The following is an 18,525-nucleotide window of genomic DNA, read 5'->3' as shown; positions in this document are numbered from 1 at the left end:
AGTCTTTAATACATTCCTTCAAATGAAACAGAGTGATACACGAGAGTTTGCTACATAATAAAGAAAAATAATTTAAGCCAAATCCTTTGGTGATGATACTAGCCAGTCATATTTGATGGCTAGAGATTTCAGAGAGACGAGTAATGATGTGGGACGAATGAAGGGCCCATGATTGACATTGAATTTTCAATAAATAATTATTTTCTTGACTTTCATATATAATCGAAAATAATTTTCTCGATTTTTTACAGTCGGAAATGATTTTCTCGACTTTTACAGTCGGTAATGATTTTATCATTTTCTTAACTTATGCAGTCGACATCAACTTTTGCAGCCGACGTTGACTTTTGCATCCGATAAATATTTTTCTCAACTTTTGTAGTTGGTTATAATGATCTTCTTGACTTTCGCATTCAGCATTGATTTTAGCATTCGATATCAACTTTAATAGTCGGTAATAAAATAAATACATTGAAGTTGTGATCAACTTTTATAGTTGAATATAGGTAAAAAAATGAGAGATGACTAGAGTGGATGAAGTTTGATGGTAATGAAGATTAAGATGTTGGGAATGATGAGATCCCAAGAATGTGTTGGTGAATACAAACCTATTGAGAAAGTGACGGTGGATGAGAGGAAATATAAATGTAAAAATGATTGACAAAGATGTTTTTTTGTGATTTTAAAGAAAAGAAAAGTGTTTAACAAAAGAGACGTGATGAGAAATATTTAATTGATCAATAAAATGTTTTAAAAAATGCTAACCTTTATGGTTGATAGAATCGTGGGTGTTAACTCTTACAAAAGCTCAGATATCATGTTAAAGTAAAGAATATAGAAAGATAAGCAGAGAGAAGATTAGAAATGTTTAAAATATTGATAATAAGAGAGATGATATATTTTAAAGAATTTATATATATAATAATGCTTAAATTTTAAAGTGTTCGGATTGCCGAGTCGAGAGCTATGGTTATTTGAATATATATGTAAGAGTAAATGGATACTTGGGTCGGATTGTGGGTTGACCCGCCCATATATACTTAAAACGGTTAAAAATAAAATTTAAAATGATATATGTGTGTTTTGAACTTGCAATATAACAAAACAAGTACAACTTTTTAACCAACTAGCTAATAATACTTTTTAACTAACTAATCTATAATATGAATCAAATATTTGATTGACAAAAATGAAAGCGTAAGGTCACGAGATTAGAGGTTTATTCAGAAAAAATATGTGAAAGATATGTCAGAAGATAAGATGTTTTATACGAAGTAATAAAATATGAAATGAGAGCGTTTTATTTTTATTCGTAATTTATTAAGAATTTTAAACAATAATTACATATTATTATTATTTTATTATTAAATTTATTTTAATTATATTTTTATTTGTGTGTATAATACGGGAATTTTCTTAGTTACATTAATATTGCTTCATAATGAAGATTTACATTGACCGGTATTTATATAAAGAAAATAGTAATGAAATGTTACAAGTAATAATATTAAAGGTTGATTCTTCAATTTACATAGATAAAAGTAAGAGCCTCTCGAGAAAACTCAGGTCTTTAAAGAGAAACTCAAGAGTCCTCTCGAGAAAACTCAGGTCTTTAAAGAGAAACTCAAGAGTCTTTTGATATATGTGATTGGTCTTGATTCTTAATCTTTAACATTTGATGATATTGTAGTCTTTAATATGATTGGAAATAAATCGGAAAACTTTTAACAACGAAAGTATATCGTTAAGGATTATTCACAATGTCATTATCATAACGATGTCGGATATTGGATCCGGAAAACCCGTGGATTCGTCAGGAGATCGTATTGCTCTTTTTGAAAATTTCCGAGTCAATTAATCATTCTAATGATTCAATTTTCACGTACCATTTTTTTCATGTTATATTTTATCGTTGTGTTTAAACAATTTTTTATTAAATTGATCATTTTATAAAAATAAAAAAACGAGAAAAAAATACATGTTACTTAATTTAAATTTTGTCATTCTATACCAGAACAATATAACTTTAATTATTGTAATTATTTTTTTCTTTCTATTTTAGTCGATTTTACTATTATCTTTTAATTATTTAATTTTATTTTTGTTTTTGAAGGTTAATTTTAAAGGGTTAATAAGAAGAATAGAGAATGCATATTATAAATGCATCCAACATAACATGAGATAAAATATTTGTTTATGTATTATAAACTTACATATTTATTTTCTCTAATAAAATAAAATAGTTTTAATTTATTTTTATCATTTTTTACATTTTATTATAGTTATTCAATTATGTAATTTCTTTTTCTATTTTATTATTATTTTTTAACTTATAATATTCATTATAAACATTTTTTTAAATGTGATCATGATTATTAATTTCAAATCAAAATATAGCTGTAAAATTATTTTATAAAATATCATAATCTTTTCAACGCATGCATTATGCAATTGTGTTTAAATTTGTTTAATTATTAATATATGTCAATAATCATCGACGAACAATAAATCTAAATTTAGAGTTACACATACTCAATTGAAAAAAAAATTTTAAGTTTTTTTTTTTGGAAAACGGTTAATATCATTTCATTAAAAATCTCAAAAGTGGAAGAATCAAGAATCAAAGTTAGACAAACCCTAACTATGATTAAAAAATGACAATCAAAACACCCTAAAGAAACTAATTGGTAGCTTCCACTACAAAAAAACTGTCAATTTGCAACAACGGTAAAACAACATTCTTTGCAATGAAAAAGAACTTCAGCAATTATATTAGCATTATCTGATAGGTTCCCAACTAAATTTGCAAGGATACCAAAAATAATGCAAATCACCCCAATGCAAATTTGCATTAACGCGCGCAATACTAGTTCCCATAACATTATCACTAAAACCAAATATGCTGCAGAAAATCCCTTATTTTGTAAAACATATACTAACCATGGTTAATATAATTTTCCAATAATATTTACATTAATATTTTTATTAAAAGCCTCATGTTTTTGCACTACTTTCTTCAATAACTTCGTTAATAAATATATTATTACGATTAGTTTGCATTAACATTTCCAAATATTTCCGCATTTGTATATGCAATACATTCCGAATTTTATTCAAATACTGAATATTTGAAAATGTTGCCATACAATTTACGGTAATTTATGCAATCTTTTCTTCAATATATTTGATAATATAATATACATATGATTAATTAGCATTGATATTTGCAAATGTATCTGCACTCGGTTTTGCAATACTCAATTTAATTTATATTCAAATACTGAATATTTGAAAATGATCCAATAAAATTTGCGGTAGTTTATGCAATTATTTATTCAATATCTTCGATAATTTGTAAACATACGATTAATTAGCATTGATATTTGCAAATATATCCGCATTTGGTTTTGCAATACTCAATTTAATTTATATTCAAATACGGAATATTTGAAAATGATCCAATACAATTTGCGGTAATTTATGCAATCATTTCTTCAATATCTTATATAATTTATATATATAAGATTAGTTTACATTAACATTTGCAAATGTATATACATTTGGTTTTGCAATAATAGTGTTTTTAATATTTGTAATATATTTTTGCATTAACTATTTTGCACTATTTGATTCGAAATATTGCAAATCTTTTATACATTATTTTCATTTTATTTATTTTAGCATTAATATTGTGCACTATTTTTATTTTAGCATTAAATTTTCTAAGACATTTGTAACTTTTTTATTTTATTTGAACCTGGTATTGAAAAAACTAATTTTGAAATATAATAGGCAAAAGAAATCATAACCAATTCAAACATCATAATTAACCACAATTTCAATTCAATTCAAACTTTCCAAAAAATAATTTCTCAAACCTTAAACATAACTAATTCAAACATCATAATTAACCTCAAACATAACCAAGTCAAACAGCATACATATCAGATTCAATTCAATTCAAACTTTCCAAAATATAATTTCTCAAACCTTGTCCATAAAATAATGAAATCTTCCATTGATATAGTCCAAAAAGATCATCAATGTCATGGAAGATCCACATTTCAGCCACACCTGTGCACATATAGAAAAATACAAACAAAGCTTTGAATCAAAAAAATGAAATGTATAAACATTTTATGTATAAAGAAAATATTTATATTATATAATGTAAAAGAAATCATTGAATTTTATACAAAGAATAGCATTCACAACATTGAAACTATAGTTTTATAAAGCTGATACATAAATAAAATATATGATTTGTTTTCCTTTGATGCCTCAATAATGTCAATATGTAACATCATTTTCCACTAATTACTTGCACATAAAATTTCATATTATTAAGAAATAACACTCAATAATGTCAATATATAACATAACATTTTCAACTATAGTTTTCCCTCAATTAAATTCAATACAATACAACAACTAAGAAATCTAATTCCCTTGCCTTCCTAGTGTGAACATGCTTGTCTAATACAATACAATATAACAACTAAGAAACCACATATATGTTTAAAATTTGAATAACAACCACAAATATGTTTAAAATTTGAATAGCATCCACAACATGTATGTTTCTACTTCAGTTTTACAAGAAAAGTCTATGGAGAAAGATCATGATTATCTTAGTAGTTATAAATAATATATTCAACTTAATTTTGACCAAATGGATGTAGAATTGAATCTAATTAGGATGATGTCTACAAAAACTGAATTTCTGACTAAAATCACATACTATTGAGAACAATTTATTTTTCTTTTTTTTAACATTTTACAAGTTATTCAACATTACAAAATCATCTAAAGTTCACACAAAGTTTCTTAATCAATTTAGAACCAAACAACACCAAATTAAAATCACTCATTCCTGTATATTTGGTATAAATTAAAATCAATATATAAAACCAAATTCAATGAATGAATAGGTTAAGGAAACTAACCTTTTCATACGTCTCCGCCTTCCGGAGTTGTATTTGTTAGGGGAGTAGGTTGTCCATTTTTCTTCATTAATTGAATCATCTCGGCGAATTGGTCTTTGAGTGTATTGATTTCCAACTTACAATTCTCAACTTCTTTCTGTTTTTCTGAATTCTCCAACTTCAATTCAGTCACTGTTTCCTTCAGAGTGTTCACCTCCAAACTTAGCTTGGTGCTGGAACGATTATCTTGATACACTTGTTTTCGACCCATATATCCGATTCCAAACACCCGCCCGCTAGTGCTCGATCCAGCCGCCTCCATCCACAATTCAGTGTCGGTTTTTCTTTCTTCTAGTTGAACAGAATTCTGTGTTTCATGGAGCTGACTAAAAGTTTCCTACACATACAAAAAAAATTATTAGTACAAATAATAATCTCAACATCATTTATAATAAATAATCATATTATAAAACTTATCAGTATCATTGAATAAAACTTACCACAACTTCTGCTGCCCTGCTCCCACTCCAAGTACCATCTTTTTTCTTAAACGTTTTTTCAAATGTTTCAAGAATGGTTGGGAGTCTTCCCAGTTCCCGTGCCTTTCAAGAAATATATAATAATTTCATTTAGAACATAAATATGAATTGAATACTAAAAAAGTAACTAAATTACTTACTAATCTTCTCTGATGTTCTTCCGCCGTTATGGAACCACCGCAATACGTCGCCCCACCATTTGACGTGTAATCGTGTCTATGTCCTTTAGCTTTAGTGCACTTTTCTGAATATTTAGGTTCTTCAAAGTTAATTTTCATTTGCGCCCAGTCTTCCAGTGTGACATGTGGTGGCTTCTTCATTGCTGCTTTTGCCCTAGTTATGAAATTCCTTATCTTCGTACCCGCCTTCTTCTTAAAAAGTTTGTTTACATCCCCCTCTGAGACTAGATCCCACTCAAACATCTCCTTCAATAAGTAATTGAAATTAGTTTTGGATTTGAAACAATTTTTAATATTTAAAAGTATGTAAGTTTTTGACTATCACTTACCGTAAAATGTTCCCACCATGTGTTTTTAATGTCTTCCGGCACTTGATTCCAATTTAAATACGGCCCCCTCCAATATCCCGTTACTATCCGATGTATATCTTTCAAGATATCTGGAATGAAGCTGTAGAAACAAAAATATATTAGTTACCTTTGTCAATTGTTAGAGATAACATTTACCTATTGAAACTTACTTTTCTCCATTAACCTCGATGTACGTCTTAGAAGATTTACAAACACTAGCTATCCCGTCCTCCGCCCTTATATCATCATGATCAGCAACATTTGAGGTTGGATGAGTTGGGATTGGATCTTCAAGGACGAGTGCACGATTGTTGAATGTTTCTGGCCGGGCTGATTGAGTGTCCAAACCAGCAGATGATACTGGTTGGAGAGTTGATACATCATGGCTGGGAGTTGGTTGTTTGGATGTTTTATTTTGTTTTTGGAGTTGAGTCGGGTTTGGTGATTTAGGAGTAGAGACAACTAGTCGTTTAGGATCCATTTTTTTTTCTGTGGGGATTGTCTTCTTGAAACAACTTTAGACGTTTTTTTAGGTACTGGAGATATTTCAATTCTAGGGCGTTTAGAGTTTGCACCACTCTTCTTGGCAGGTGCATTAATTTTGGGTCGAATTGTTTCCTGAAATCGATAATCAAAAAACATTATTGAAAATAATATTAGCATATTAGTAACAACATCTTTGAAATCTAGGATTTTAGAAATCTTACGACTTCAAATTCTGTATCAGTGTCTTCATCGTCTATCCTCTTTCTTCTAGGCATCCTCTCCTTTTGATGAATTGGGAGAAATAAACTATATAAGTATCAATAGCACTAGGACAGCCAAATCCTGGAGGAAATTGAGAAGTAAATATTGACAATTGACAATTGGAATGAATAATACTATGCAGATCAAATAAGCAGATGAAATGAATGCAAGAAATTAACTTTAATGTTAGACGGAAAATCAAATATAATATCTCAAGGTACTAATCAAATTGAAATATGGTAGCTTTCAGAATTCAACAATAAAGTCTTGAGTTCCCAATTTGCCAAACCTAGCTAGTCATTACTTTGTCAAATGAAAGAAGGGCTACAAGGTAAGTTCAGATAGGAAAAAGGAGTAGAATGAAGAATAGACAAAATATTTAATATAATGAAACTTAGATGTTACCAAAAAGCAAGTGAAGAAACAAAATACACATGTCGACTTAAGCAAGGTCTGTCACTCTATATGCCTTATGCTAAAGAACGAAAAAAGCATTGACTACATATATATGTAATTAATCATTCGCATACAGTCAAATTTTCCAATGCCTAATGCTAAAGAACGAAAAAGTATTGATTATATATACATATGTGATTGATCATTCGCATACAGTCAAGTTTTCCATTGACCTAAAACATTATTTCATCATATTTTAATTCTTGAGAAACTGTAAATAAACAATAACAATGAAAATTGATTAAATAGTTGAAAATTAAGAAGTAAAAGAAACAAAAGCATTGAAACAAAAGTAAAAGTACTAATTGACCTTATCAAATAAATACCCATCAAGAAATGAGCCAGGAATTCAACCTAGATGAAAAGTTCTACCATTTCAAAGAAAAACAATAAATCATAACAAACAAATACACATCAAGAGATAAGCTAAGGAAGCTCAATTGACAATTGGAATGAATAATACTATGCAGATCAAATAAGCAGATGAAATGAATGCAAGAAATTAACTTTAATGTTAAACGGAAAGTCAAACATAATATCTCAATGTACTAATCAAATTGAAATATGGTAGCTTTCAGAATTCAACAAATAATATGATCATGCTATTCCTATAAGATTTGAAAGGGATATATATCTATAAGTTTTAGCTAGTTAATGGAAGGTGGGACAAAAATCATCTTTTACCATGTGTTTTTTTTCTGCAAATATGCATAAAAAGCAGTCATCAAGGGTTTAAATGTTTCTTTTAGACTTGTATAAATAAACAAGGTATTACCAAAGTCTGTCACTCTATATGCCTTATGCTAAAGAACGAAAAAAGTATTGACTACATATGTATGTGATTAATCATTCGCATACAGTCAAATTTTCCAATGCCTAATACTAAAGAATGAAAAAAGTATTGATTATATATATATGTGATAGATCATTCGCATACAGTCAAGTTTTCCATTGACCTAAAACATATTTTAATTCTTGAGAAACTGTAAATAAACAATAACAATGAAAGATTAAGATAGAGTTAGAGATACCTGGAACGTTATCCTGTAGAGGGTTTCGCGACTAGATGATTTTAGGGATTCGCGATTAGACAGTGTTAGGGTTTCGCGACTGGAGGGTTTCAGGGTATCGCGGCTGGAGACGGCTGGAGAAAGAGAGTCGTGGTGCTAGAGACAGAGATGGAGATAAACGGAGGCTGGAGGCGGCTGGAGATGAAAATAGACGGCAGCTGGAGGAGGATGGAGAAAGAGGGTCACGGTGCTGGAGACGGTGATGAAGATAGATGCAGGCTGGAGGCGGCTGAAGGCGGCTGGAGATGAAGATAGAAGGAGATTAGAGGCGGCTGAAGATGAAGATAGACGGAGGCGGCTGGAGATGAAGATGGAGGCTAAAGGATGTTTGGAGACGAAGATAGGTTGTAATGGAAGGAGAGAGAAATATTTTTTGGAAATGAAATATTTTGGGGGGACTTAGGCGGAAAAATAAAATAAACGGGCGGGTAAATTTTTTTAGGGTAATTGGTCTTGCATTAAACTTAGCTCTAAACGGAATTTAGTGCCAATCTGGGCTAAGTTTTGCACTACTTTCCTTTAACCATTAGTGCGGATTTTAATGCAATTCCAATGGCATTTTAAGTAAATATTTTTCAGCTCTCGGGTAGATTTTTGTTATTTGGCCTTGCATTAAACATAGCTCTAAGCAAAGTTTCCTTTAACCCTCTGCGCTAACCCTTGCAATACTTTCCCTTAACCCTCTACACTAACTCTTGCAATACTTTCATTTAATCATAAGTAAATTCCTATATGCGTTAAGGCTTGCAATACTCTTTTTACAATGTCAGTGCCGAAGATAGTGCAAGATCTCTTTTGCACTAAAATTAACCATAATATACTATATAATTCACCATTATATACCATAAAATTCACCATAATATCCCATAAAAATCTTTAAAATATACCATAAAATTCACCATAATATACCATAAAAGTATCCATAATATACTATAAAATTTACCATAATATAACATAAAAATCTTTAAAATATACCATAAAATTCATCATAATATACCTTAAAAGTCACCATAATGTACCATAATATTCACCATAATATATCATAGTATACCATAAAAATCCTTAAAATATACCATAAAATTCACCATAATATACCATAAAAGTGACCATAATATAACATAAAAATCCTTAAAATATACCATAAAGTTACCATAATATTCATTAAAATATACCATAAAATTTCCCATAACATTGATTAAAATATACCATAAAATTCACCATAATATATAATAATATAAATCATTTGACTCGTTAGGAATCTAAAACATGTCATCTCCGGATTGTTCTTCCCCTAATATAGGTTCAACATCTTCATTTGTACTATAATATGAATCACTTACGTTTTCAGTTTCCTCCGAACCACTCTCATGCGATTCAATTTCATCTGATCCGTCTAACTCAACATTCAGAATATTTGGGTCACTCAAATCATTAACATTGTACAACGGTATATCAAGGGGAATATACAATTCAATGGTGGGATACTCCTGTTGATACTCCACCTCCACTTCATTTTTCCATATTTCCTCAATCTTTCCCCTTGCTTTTGTTTTACAAACGGCCAACCATTCACAATTAGGATCATTCATTGGGGTTGGATAGTTCGAATAATAAACTTGTATGGCTTGTTGTGCAAGAACAAATGGATCGTATTTCCTCAATCTATGTTTCATGTTAACGTCAATCAATCTGTAGGTAGGATTAACTCTAGTACCTCTTGTCGGATCAAACCATATGCATCGGAATAGAACAACACGTAAACATGGACCTGGGTATTGTAATTCAATAATCTCTTCCAAAAGTCCATAATAATCGACATCGTTTGCATGAACGCAAATACCACTATTCATCGTTGATCTATTAGAACCGTAATCACCTGCCCTCCACACATAACCGTTGATGAAGTAAGTTGAATATGTGGTTGCAGGCGTTTTAGGACCAAATGAGATGAAATAAGGTAGATCTTTTTCCGTATTCCGTCGATTGTCTTGTACAACCTGAAAACTAATTAATGAACACCATGTGTTGAACCAAATAAGATCAATTTTCAATCAAAGTGAAATAATTAGTTCATCACCTTTGATCGAAACCATGACGAGAATTGACAAACTATTTCATCCGGATCTAACCCGACATTCATGTCACAAAAGGCCCTACAATCATAATATAAATTTTAAGCAAACAAATTTATAATTGAAATTCAAATTAATAATTCGTTACCTATAATATGGATCCACCTCCGGACAATTCAATAGGACATAATTGTGAGCCGATAAAGTTTCTTGGCTTGACATAAATCTCTTTGATGAACCACCAGTTCCACGTCCAAGGTAATTGAAAATCGAAATCGGTGGTTCTGTTATGTTTACAGGCCCTTCAGTGTTCCTTTGTGGTTGTCTTTGTTTGCAACTCACCTTCGATTCAAAATAATATGAAGCAAACGTGGATATTTCTTCTAGAATATAGGCATTGCATATGGACGCTTCTATTCTGGCTTTGTTTTTCACCTTTTGCTTCACACTCTTTAGAAACCTAAATAGAAATTTGGAAAAATGTATTACAACTATAAATAAAATTATGGGAAAATATAATTTGAATATAGGCAACATACCTTTCGAATGGATACATCCATCTGTATTGTACAGGACCACCTATTTTTGCTTCATATGGTAAATGTATCAAAAGATGCTCCATTGAATCAAAGAAGGAGGGTGGAAAAATCTTCTCCAAGTTGCATAAAATTACCGGAATTTGAGAGTGCAAGTTATCCACTTGGTCTGAGCTCAAAGTTCTACCACTTAGGTCATTCATGAAATTACTTAAATCCGCAAGTGTTCCCCATACAAATTTAGGTAGTAATCTCCTAAACGCAATAGGCAATAATCTTTCTAAAAAAACATGACAATCGTGACTTTTGAATCCAATCAACCTTGATTCGGTTGTGTCAACGCACCGTGACAAATTTGACGCATAACCATCCGGAAATTTCAAGGTCTTCACCCATTTACAAATTATCATGTTTTCTGTTTTCGTCAAACTATATGAAGCCTTGTTAGGCTTTCGAGAAGTTGTATTAGGATCAACATGTAGCTCCGGACGATTGCAAACAAGAAACATATCCTTCCTAGCGTTAAGGTTGTCTTTTGTCTTTGCCTTCACATTCATAACTGTATTTATGATGTTTTCAAACACGTTCTTTTCGATATGCATAAAATCCAAGTTGTGTCGAATTAGAAGTTTACCCCAATATGGAAGTTCCCAGAAGATACTTCTCTTAGTCCACTTGTGATAATCACCGAATCCATGAGGATATTCATTGGGAGCTTCACTAACAAGCTTCAAATGGGAAATTTCTGTCCATATTTCATCTCCATCCTTAATATGAGGATGAATAGTTCTTTCCACCCGGTTTTTTGTAAAATGTTGAGTGTCATGTCTGTAAGGATGCTCCAATGGCAAGAATTGTCTATGACAATCAAAGTAGCAAGCTTTTCGACCGTATTTCAATCGGAAGGATTTAGAATTTTTCATGCATATCGGACAACTATCGATTCCATGTGTACTCCAGCCTGATAACATTCCATAAGCCGGAAAATCACTAACCGTCCACAACAACATTGCCTTCATGATAAACGTGTCACCTCGAGAAACGTCATAAGTAGGAACACCTACATTCCATAACATTTTTAGCTCATCTATCAACGGTTGAAGGAAAATATCGATTTTTCTTTGAGGACTTTTTGGCCCGGGAATAATCAATGAAATAAACATATACGGTGATTTCATGCACATCCCCGGTGGTAGATTGTACGGTGTTAGAATAACTGGCCAGCATGAATATGCTTTTCCATATTGTCCGAAAGGAGCAAATCCATCTGAACATAGTCCTAATCGAACATTTCTATGTTCAAGTGCAAATATTGGATGATGGTGATCAAACCTCTTCCAAGCCTCTCCATCTGACGGATGACACATGATCTCGGGTTTATTGACATGACGACCATGCCATGTCATGTGAGGTGCTGTCACATTTGAGGCGTACAACCTTTGCAATCTGGGAGCTAGTGGTAAATAAAATAGTTGTTTGTGGGGCTTCAGTTTACGAACATTTTCTTTGTATCGAGATTGATGACAAAAGCTACATGATTGTTTATCAATATCTTCCCCCCAAAAAAGCATGCAACCATCTCTACATACATCTATTCTAATCACGGGCAAACCCAAATCTTCAACCAATTTCTTCATGCTATAATAACTATCCGGCATGCAATTGTCTTTGGGTAACATTGATCTAATGTAGTCAAGATTTTGATTGACAGCACGTTCGGACCAATTGTTCTCGGATTTCATGTTAAGATGTTTCACAGTTGCAGATAGTTTACTCTCGCTATCATTACCAGGCCAGATTGGTTGATGTGCCGCGTTCAATGCTTTCCAAAACCTTTCTGATAAAATATATGTGTTAAAATTGGAAGAGGTTGATGCTTCATTTTCCACATTTGGTTGGAAACTAGAATCCATGTCATGTATCATTGACTCATACCGATTTGTTGTTCTTTCATTGTAACCGAGCGAAGGTCTTTTACGTCGAAAGGTGTATACATTCGAGGTTTGACTAGATTCCCCATTAGCTGACCACGTATGATAGTTTGCCATGAATCCATACTTAATCAAATGACTAAGGCACAAATCTGACTTAATGTACTTTTGAATACGACATTTTAAGCAAGGGCACCTTATTTTTTCACCATCCATATAACCGAGTTGAGTTGTGGCAAATGAAATGAACTCTTGCACTCCTTTTAAAAAATCTTCCATGCTTTCAGGGTTTCTCGTATACATCCAATCACGATCAGACCTCATTTGTAGTTATGTATATAATTTAGATGCAATTCTATTGAAACAATACCTACTAAAAGCAAAAAAAATAATGGTTATCTATTATTATAGATTAAAAGATCTTCATTCACTAAATCAATATGTTTACATATAAGTCAATGAATATATATATATATATATAAACATAATTAGTCAATGAATAAATAAAGTAAGTGATATTGGAGTTTGTAGACAAAATTACCTTGAAATACAAAACCAATGTATTGATGTTCTTGATTTTGGTGATCAATGTTTGAAGATCTTCTATAAGTTGGTGATGAAAGATAGAGTTTAGAAAAAGAAAATGATAGATGAACGATGTAAAATGATAAAGAAATGTAGAGAAAAGATGGAGATAGAATAAAGGAAAATGAAGAAGAAGAATTAAATAAAGTTGGTAAAGAAGTACATGGGTAGATGTGGTTGGTGAGAAATAATTAATAGAATCTGCACTATTTCTTGCAATACACATCTAAATTGTTAGTGCAAACGCTAATGCAGTATAATTTTCTAAATGAGTTATTGGAAATACTAGTGCACGCGAATATAGGAGAATTCTACCCGAGAGTTCAAAAATAATTACAATTTATGCCATTCGATATGCACTATTTCTCGCAATACACATTCAAATTATTAGTGCAAACGCTAATGCAGTATAATTTTCTAAATGAGTTAGTGCAAATATTAGTGCACACTAATATAGGAGATTTCTACCCGAGAGTTCAAAAATAATCACAATTTATGTCATTCGAGTTCCATTAATTCTCGCAATACACATCCAAATTGTTAGTGCAAATGCTAATGCGGTATAATTTTCTAAATGGGTTAGTACTAATACTAGTGCACACTAATACAAGAGATTTCTACCCGAGAGTTCAAAAATAATTATAATTTATGACATTCAATCTGCACTATTTCTCGCAATACACATCCAAATTGTTAGTGCAAACGCTAATGCAGTATAATTTTCTAAATAAGTTAGTGCAAATATTAGTGCACACTAATATAGATGAATTCTACCCAAGAGTTCAAAAATAATAATAATTTATGTCATTCGAGTTCCATTAATTCTCGCAATACACATCCAAATTATTAGTGCAAACATTAATGAAATATAATTTTCTAAATGGGTTAGTGCTTAAATTAGTGCACATTAATACAGGAGATTTGTACCTAAGAGTTCAAAAATATAAATTTATATACCTTATTGTAAATGTTGTTGCGGAAAGATCATGAACGATTTTATTTAATAGGTATAGCAATTAAGTTTGCACTAATGGGTATGAAAACGTTTGAACATATATCCTAAGTATAAATTTATATAACTTACTGCAAATGTAATTGCGGACAATTTATAAACGATTATGTTTAATACGAATAGCAATTATCTTTGCACTGATGGGTATGAAAACATTTGAAAATATATCATAAGTATAAATTTATATATATTAATGCAAATCCTATTGCGAACAGTTTATGAACAATTATATTTAATAGCACTAGCAATTACGTTTGCACTGATTGGTATTAAATTTAATAAATTACTGTAAATTATATTGCGAAATAATTATAAATGATTATTTTCAATATGAATAGCATTTATATTTGCACTAATGGTATGAAAATAATTGATAAGTAAAAATTTATATAAATTAATGCAAATCCTATTGCGAAAGGATTTTGAATACTTAAAAAGATTCTTAAAAAAATTTAAAATACTAGTGTAATATATTTTGCAATGATATTCTATCATTGTACTGCAGATCTAGTTGCGAATAAATTATTTATTTGTGTTATTGCAATATATAGTACACATTTAATTAACAAAATCAATACAGTTATTTCATATTTATATTTGCAATTAAAAAAGCCTTATGTGTATATTATTTGATACAATAGTTAATGGAAATATAACTTATTGCTAAATATTTTGCAAACATTAATATTTAATTTATTTTGCGAAAATATTTGCATCTTTTGTAATTTTTCTTATTACTATATTTATTGCAGACTTATATTCATAAAACTTTTGAAAAAATATTATATTTTATCATTTATAGTGATATATTTTGCAATATATATATTTTTGATTTTATTTTACGTAAAAATATATCTTTATTGTAATAATTGATGCAATTTTTGCAATGGTAAGTTATTTCAATGCAATTTTAAATGCAGTTCTTAAAAATTAGCATTAATAAATTATTTGTTGCACGAAAATATTGCAAATCGACAGTTTTTTTGTAGTGTTCGCAAAAACAAACAATATAGATTACAAACGAAAAAAAATACAATTAAAAACAGATTTTAATTATCCCAATCAGGATGTTTATTTTCATATAAACATGTTGCGTCATAAGTCTTTCTTCCCCTTTCTCTTATGATGTAAGGAGATTGAATTGAAGAAGATGACGAGGTTTTCTTATTCCCACTATGTAATATTTCTTTGTACGAACTCGTGCTAATCTGATAGAAAAAATTCTTTTTCAAGACTTCAATGTTCTTATCTTTGTAGTCATCTACTTGAATTTTAGGATTCTTGCATTTGTTTCCTTCAGTATCAACTTTGATATGCTCTACTTTAGCTTGATTAGTCTAAGTATATTTCTCTCCAGTTTCCTCTACTATAGCTTGACTTGTTTGAGAATCAACTTCCTTTCTCTTTCTTAACCTATGTTTCATTACAACTTTTATCAGCTTTTTATTTAGAGTCCCCTTTACCTATTTTCTTTCAATCACATTGTTTTCTTCCTTTTTAGAGTCCTCCTTGGCTTCAACTTCATATTCTTCCTCCAAATTTTACTTTTTGATGTTAGACTCCTCTATTTTATTTTTCTGCTTTATTTCTTCTTGGCTTTTCAGTATTATATGCTCTTTTTTCTTAGCTTGAGCACATTTCGTACTGACATGCTTGAAAGTATTGTAAAATGAAAACATGTGTGGCCTCCACTCATAAGTGATTCCAATGACAAAATATTTTCTTTTCATGTTAACCACTATCATTTTATCTGGCAATGTGCTTCGAGGATGAACTTCAATGTTAATTCTATCAAAGCAAAGATACTCTTCTCCTTCAGTAATTGGGTCCATATATAATGGTCTACCAAAGAAATCTATAAAATGATTAAGAGCTTCTATATTATACATGTGTACAGAGATATTTCAAAGTTTGAACCATATCTGAGTTGTTTCCTTAGGTTTGCTTAATATGTTCAAATCTTCAGACCATTTTTCCAACTTCATGCAGTTAGATCCAATATATGTATACATATTTTTCAAAATTTCATCCAAATTTTGATCTTTTCTTAAATTTCAGAAAGTAAAGATAATGTACATTTGCTAAAATTTTCTCCACTTTCTTTTTCTCCCATTGCTTCATAATTGCCTCTTTAGTGACTAGGAAGAAAACTTTATTCTTTACTATTTAGTTTTCCACCACTATATTTTCTCATTCCTTGACACAATATTCTTCTACTACATTAGACAATTTAAATTCAAAAGGAGAATTCAATACCTCCACTTTTATGAGTACATTGCCCAAGTAAAATTTTCTTTTGTATGCATGATCTTCAGCTTTTTCTCAATGTTGTTCTTCCAAACTTCATTGATTTTCCATTCAGTAATTATGATAGTATAGGTCTTCGATTTAGGAGCCTTCATTAACTCACTCATTGTTGCAATATACCATTTTACTATCACTGTAAGGGAGGAGTCGGCAAAGGAATCCAAAGCATATTCATTCTTGAGTAAATTATAGTCTTGGAGATAGTGAATGTTAAGTTAGACTATTATGTTTTGCATTTTCTCCTTGTTAAGTACAATCTCTCATTTCTTAACATGCATCAAGAGTTTGGTGAGTTAATTATTTTTTTAGTACAAATAAATTGACTATTTCATTGTACCCTATCATTCAAATTTTTTTTTCTTCTCGATTCCTACAATATTTGCACAAAGTTTTTAAACAGCCATGGGTTGTTTTCCTTTCCTGCATTTTTTATTTCATAAAATAATATGAAATGTTAATGTTAAAAATATTAAAGTTTATGAAATGATAATGTGAAATATGGTCAATGATCCTCTACCTATGTAACAAAACCCACAACCATTTCAAGAATAAGAACAGAGAAACCTCATTGTTGTGCGGAATGCAAGAAAATGATGAACAATGAAGTGTGAAAATAAACAGATGAAGAGAGATTTCTAATTGTCAAAAGATAAAGATAAAACAGATTACAACAAAAAAATAAACTACGCCTATAAAAATGCTGAAAACAAGAAACGTAAACACTAACTTAATTTTGCATAACTGTAGAATTAAATGTGATATTAATTCCTATACTAAAGGCAGATCGTTACAAATCTCCACCTTGCCTTAGTATCACCCAACAAGAAGAGCCTGATCAAACTACTTCCAATTGTCAACATTTAGCAGGTCCAAACAATGGGTGAATTTGTTAAGTGGAACCGGCTTCGTGAACATGTCAGCAGAATTATGATGTGTGCTGATCTTCTTCACTTTGATTCTCTTCTCAGTACGAAGAAAATGATAACGAACATCAATATGTTTGGTTCTATCATGATGCACTTGATCTTTGGCCAAACAAATAGCACTTAAGCTATCACAAAAAAACAATTGCCTGATCATGATGGATACCAAGGTCACTGATTAATCCTTTCAACCATATACCTTCCTTGGCTGCTTCAGTTAGCGCCATATACTCAGCCTCGGTAGTGGACAACGTACCGTCGACTGTAATGTTGTCTTCCAACTAACCACAGAGTCACCAAGGGTGTAAACATAACTAGTCATTGATCTTCTACCATCGATATCTGCAGTATAATCTGAGTCAGAATAACCAGTTACGAGACACTCAGATAGCGAAATATTCTCTTTACCGCTTGCCAGTGTTCCTTACCAGGTCGAGACATAAACCTGCTAACAACACTAACTGAATACGCAATATCAGGTCTAGTGCATATCAAGGCATACATTAAACTACCCACCGCACTAGCATACAGTACATTAGACATGTATAACTTCTCAGCTTCAGACTGGGGTGCGAATGCAGACAAATGATCAGTAATAGCAGCAGGAGTATTGAGAGCCTTTGCTGTACTCATCCCAAAACGAGACAACATTTTCAAAATATAACTCTTCTGTGAAAGAAATAACTTCTTTTGAACTCGATCTCTTACTATTTCCATGCCCAGAATTTTTCGTGCTCCACCTAGATCTTTCATATCAAACTCAGAACTAAGAAGGTCTTTCAGCTTTTGAATCTCCGACATCTTCTTGGTTGCGATTAACATGTCGTCTACATACAGGAGTAAATAAATCAAAGAACCATCACTGACTTTGTTGTGATAGACACAACAATCAT

At 30.8% G+C, this 18,525-nt stretch overlaps 2 protein-coding genes across 5 annotated transcripts; both read right to left on the bottom strand.

Annotated features, from left to right (window-relative positions):
- Window positions 1-3,812: 3,812 nt before the first annotated feature.
- LOC124928201 lies at window positions 3,813-8,640 on the bottom strand. Of its 2 annotated transcripts, none has more exons than XM_047468735.1 (8): window positions 8,228-8,640; window positions 6,701-6,821; window positions 6,164-6,611; window positions 5,973-6,093; window positions 5,605-5,889; window positions 5,426-5,527; window positions 4,947-5,322; window positions 3,813-4,074 (listed from the first exon to the last, which is right to left on the bottom strand). In XM_047468735.1, exons 3-7 carry the CDS (start codon window positions 6,472-6,474, stop codon window positions 4,951-4,953), a joined length of 1,191 nt encoding a protein of 396 aa, XP_047324691.1. In that variant the 5' UTR covers window positions 6,475-6,611; window positions 6,701-6,821; window positions 8,228-8,640; the 3' UTR covers window positions 3,813-4,074; window positions 4,947-4,950. The 2 variants fall into 2 exon arrangements, with proteins under 2 accessions (XP_047324691.1, XP_047324692.1); XM_047468736.1 differs by having other exon boundaries at window positions 6,701-6,760.
- Window positions 8,641-9,399: 759 nt separating this feature from the next.
- LOC124928197 lies at window positions 9,400-13,469 on the bottom strand. Of its 3 annotated transcripts, none has more exons than XM_047468727.1 (5): window positions 13,347-13,469; window positions 10,878-13,175; window positions 10,487-10,798; window positions 10,344-10,419; window positions 9,400-10,263 (listed from the first exon to the last, which is right to left on the bottom strand). In XM_047468727.1, the coding sequence occupies exons 2-5, from the start codon at window positions 13,127-13,129 to the stop codon at window positions 9,526-9,528; spliced, it is 3,378 nt and encodes a 1,125-aa protein (XP_047324683.1). In that variant the 5' UTR covers window positions 13,130-13,175; window positions 13,347-13,469; the 3' UTR covers window positions 9,400-9,525. The 3 variants fall into 3 exon arrangements, with proteins under 3 accessions (XP_047324683.1, XP_047324682.1, XP_047324684.1); XM_047468726.1 differs by having other exon boundaries at window positions 10,878-13,178; window positions 13,347-13,462; XM_047468728.1 differs by having other exon boundaries at window positions 10,056-10,270; window positions 10,878-13,178; window positions 13,347-13,462.
- Window positions 13,470-18,525: the final 5,056 nt, after the last annotated feature.

Source organism: Impatiens glandulifera, chromosome 2 (genome assembly GCF_907164915.1).
Source record: "Impatiens glandulifera chromosome 2, dImpGla2.1, whole genome shotgun sequence".
Classification (NCBI taxonomy): domain Eukaryota; kingdom Viridiplantae; phylum Streptophyta; class Magnoliopsida; order Ericales; family Balsaminaceae; genus Impatiens; species Impatiens glandulifera.
Note: the sequence above shows the minus strand (reverse complement) of the source record. Positions and strands in the feature narration are given on the sequence as shown.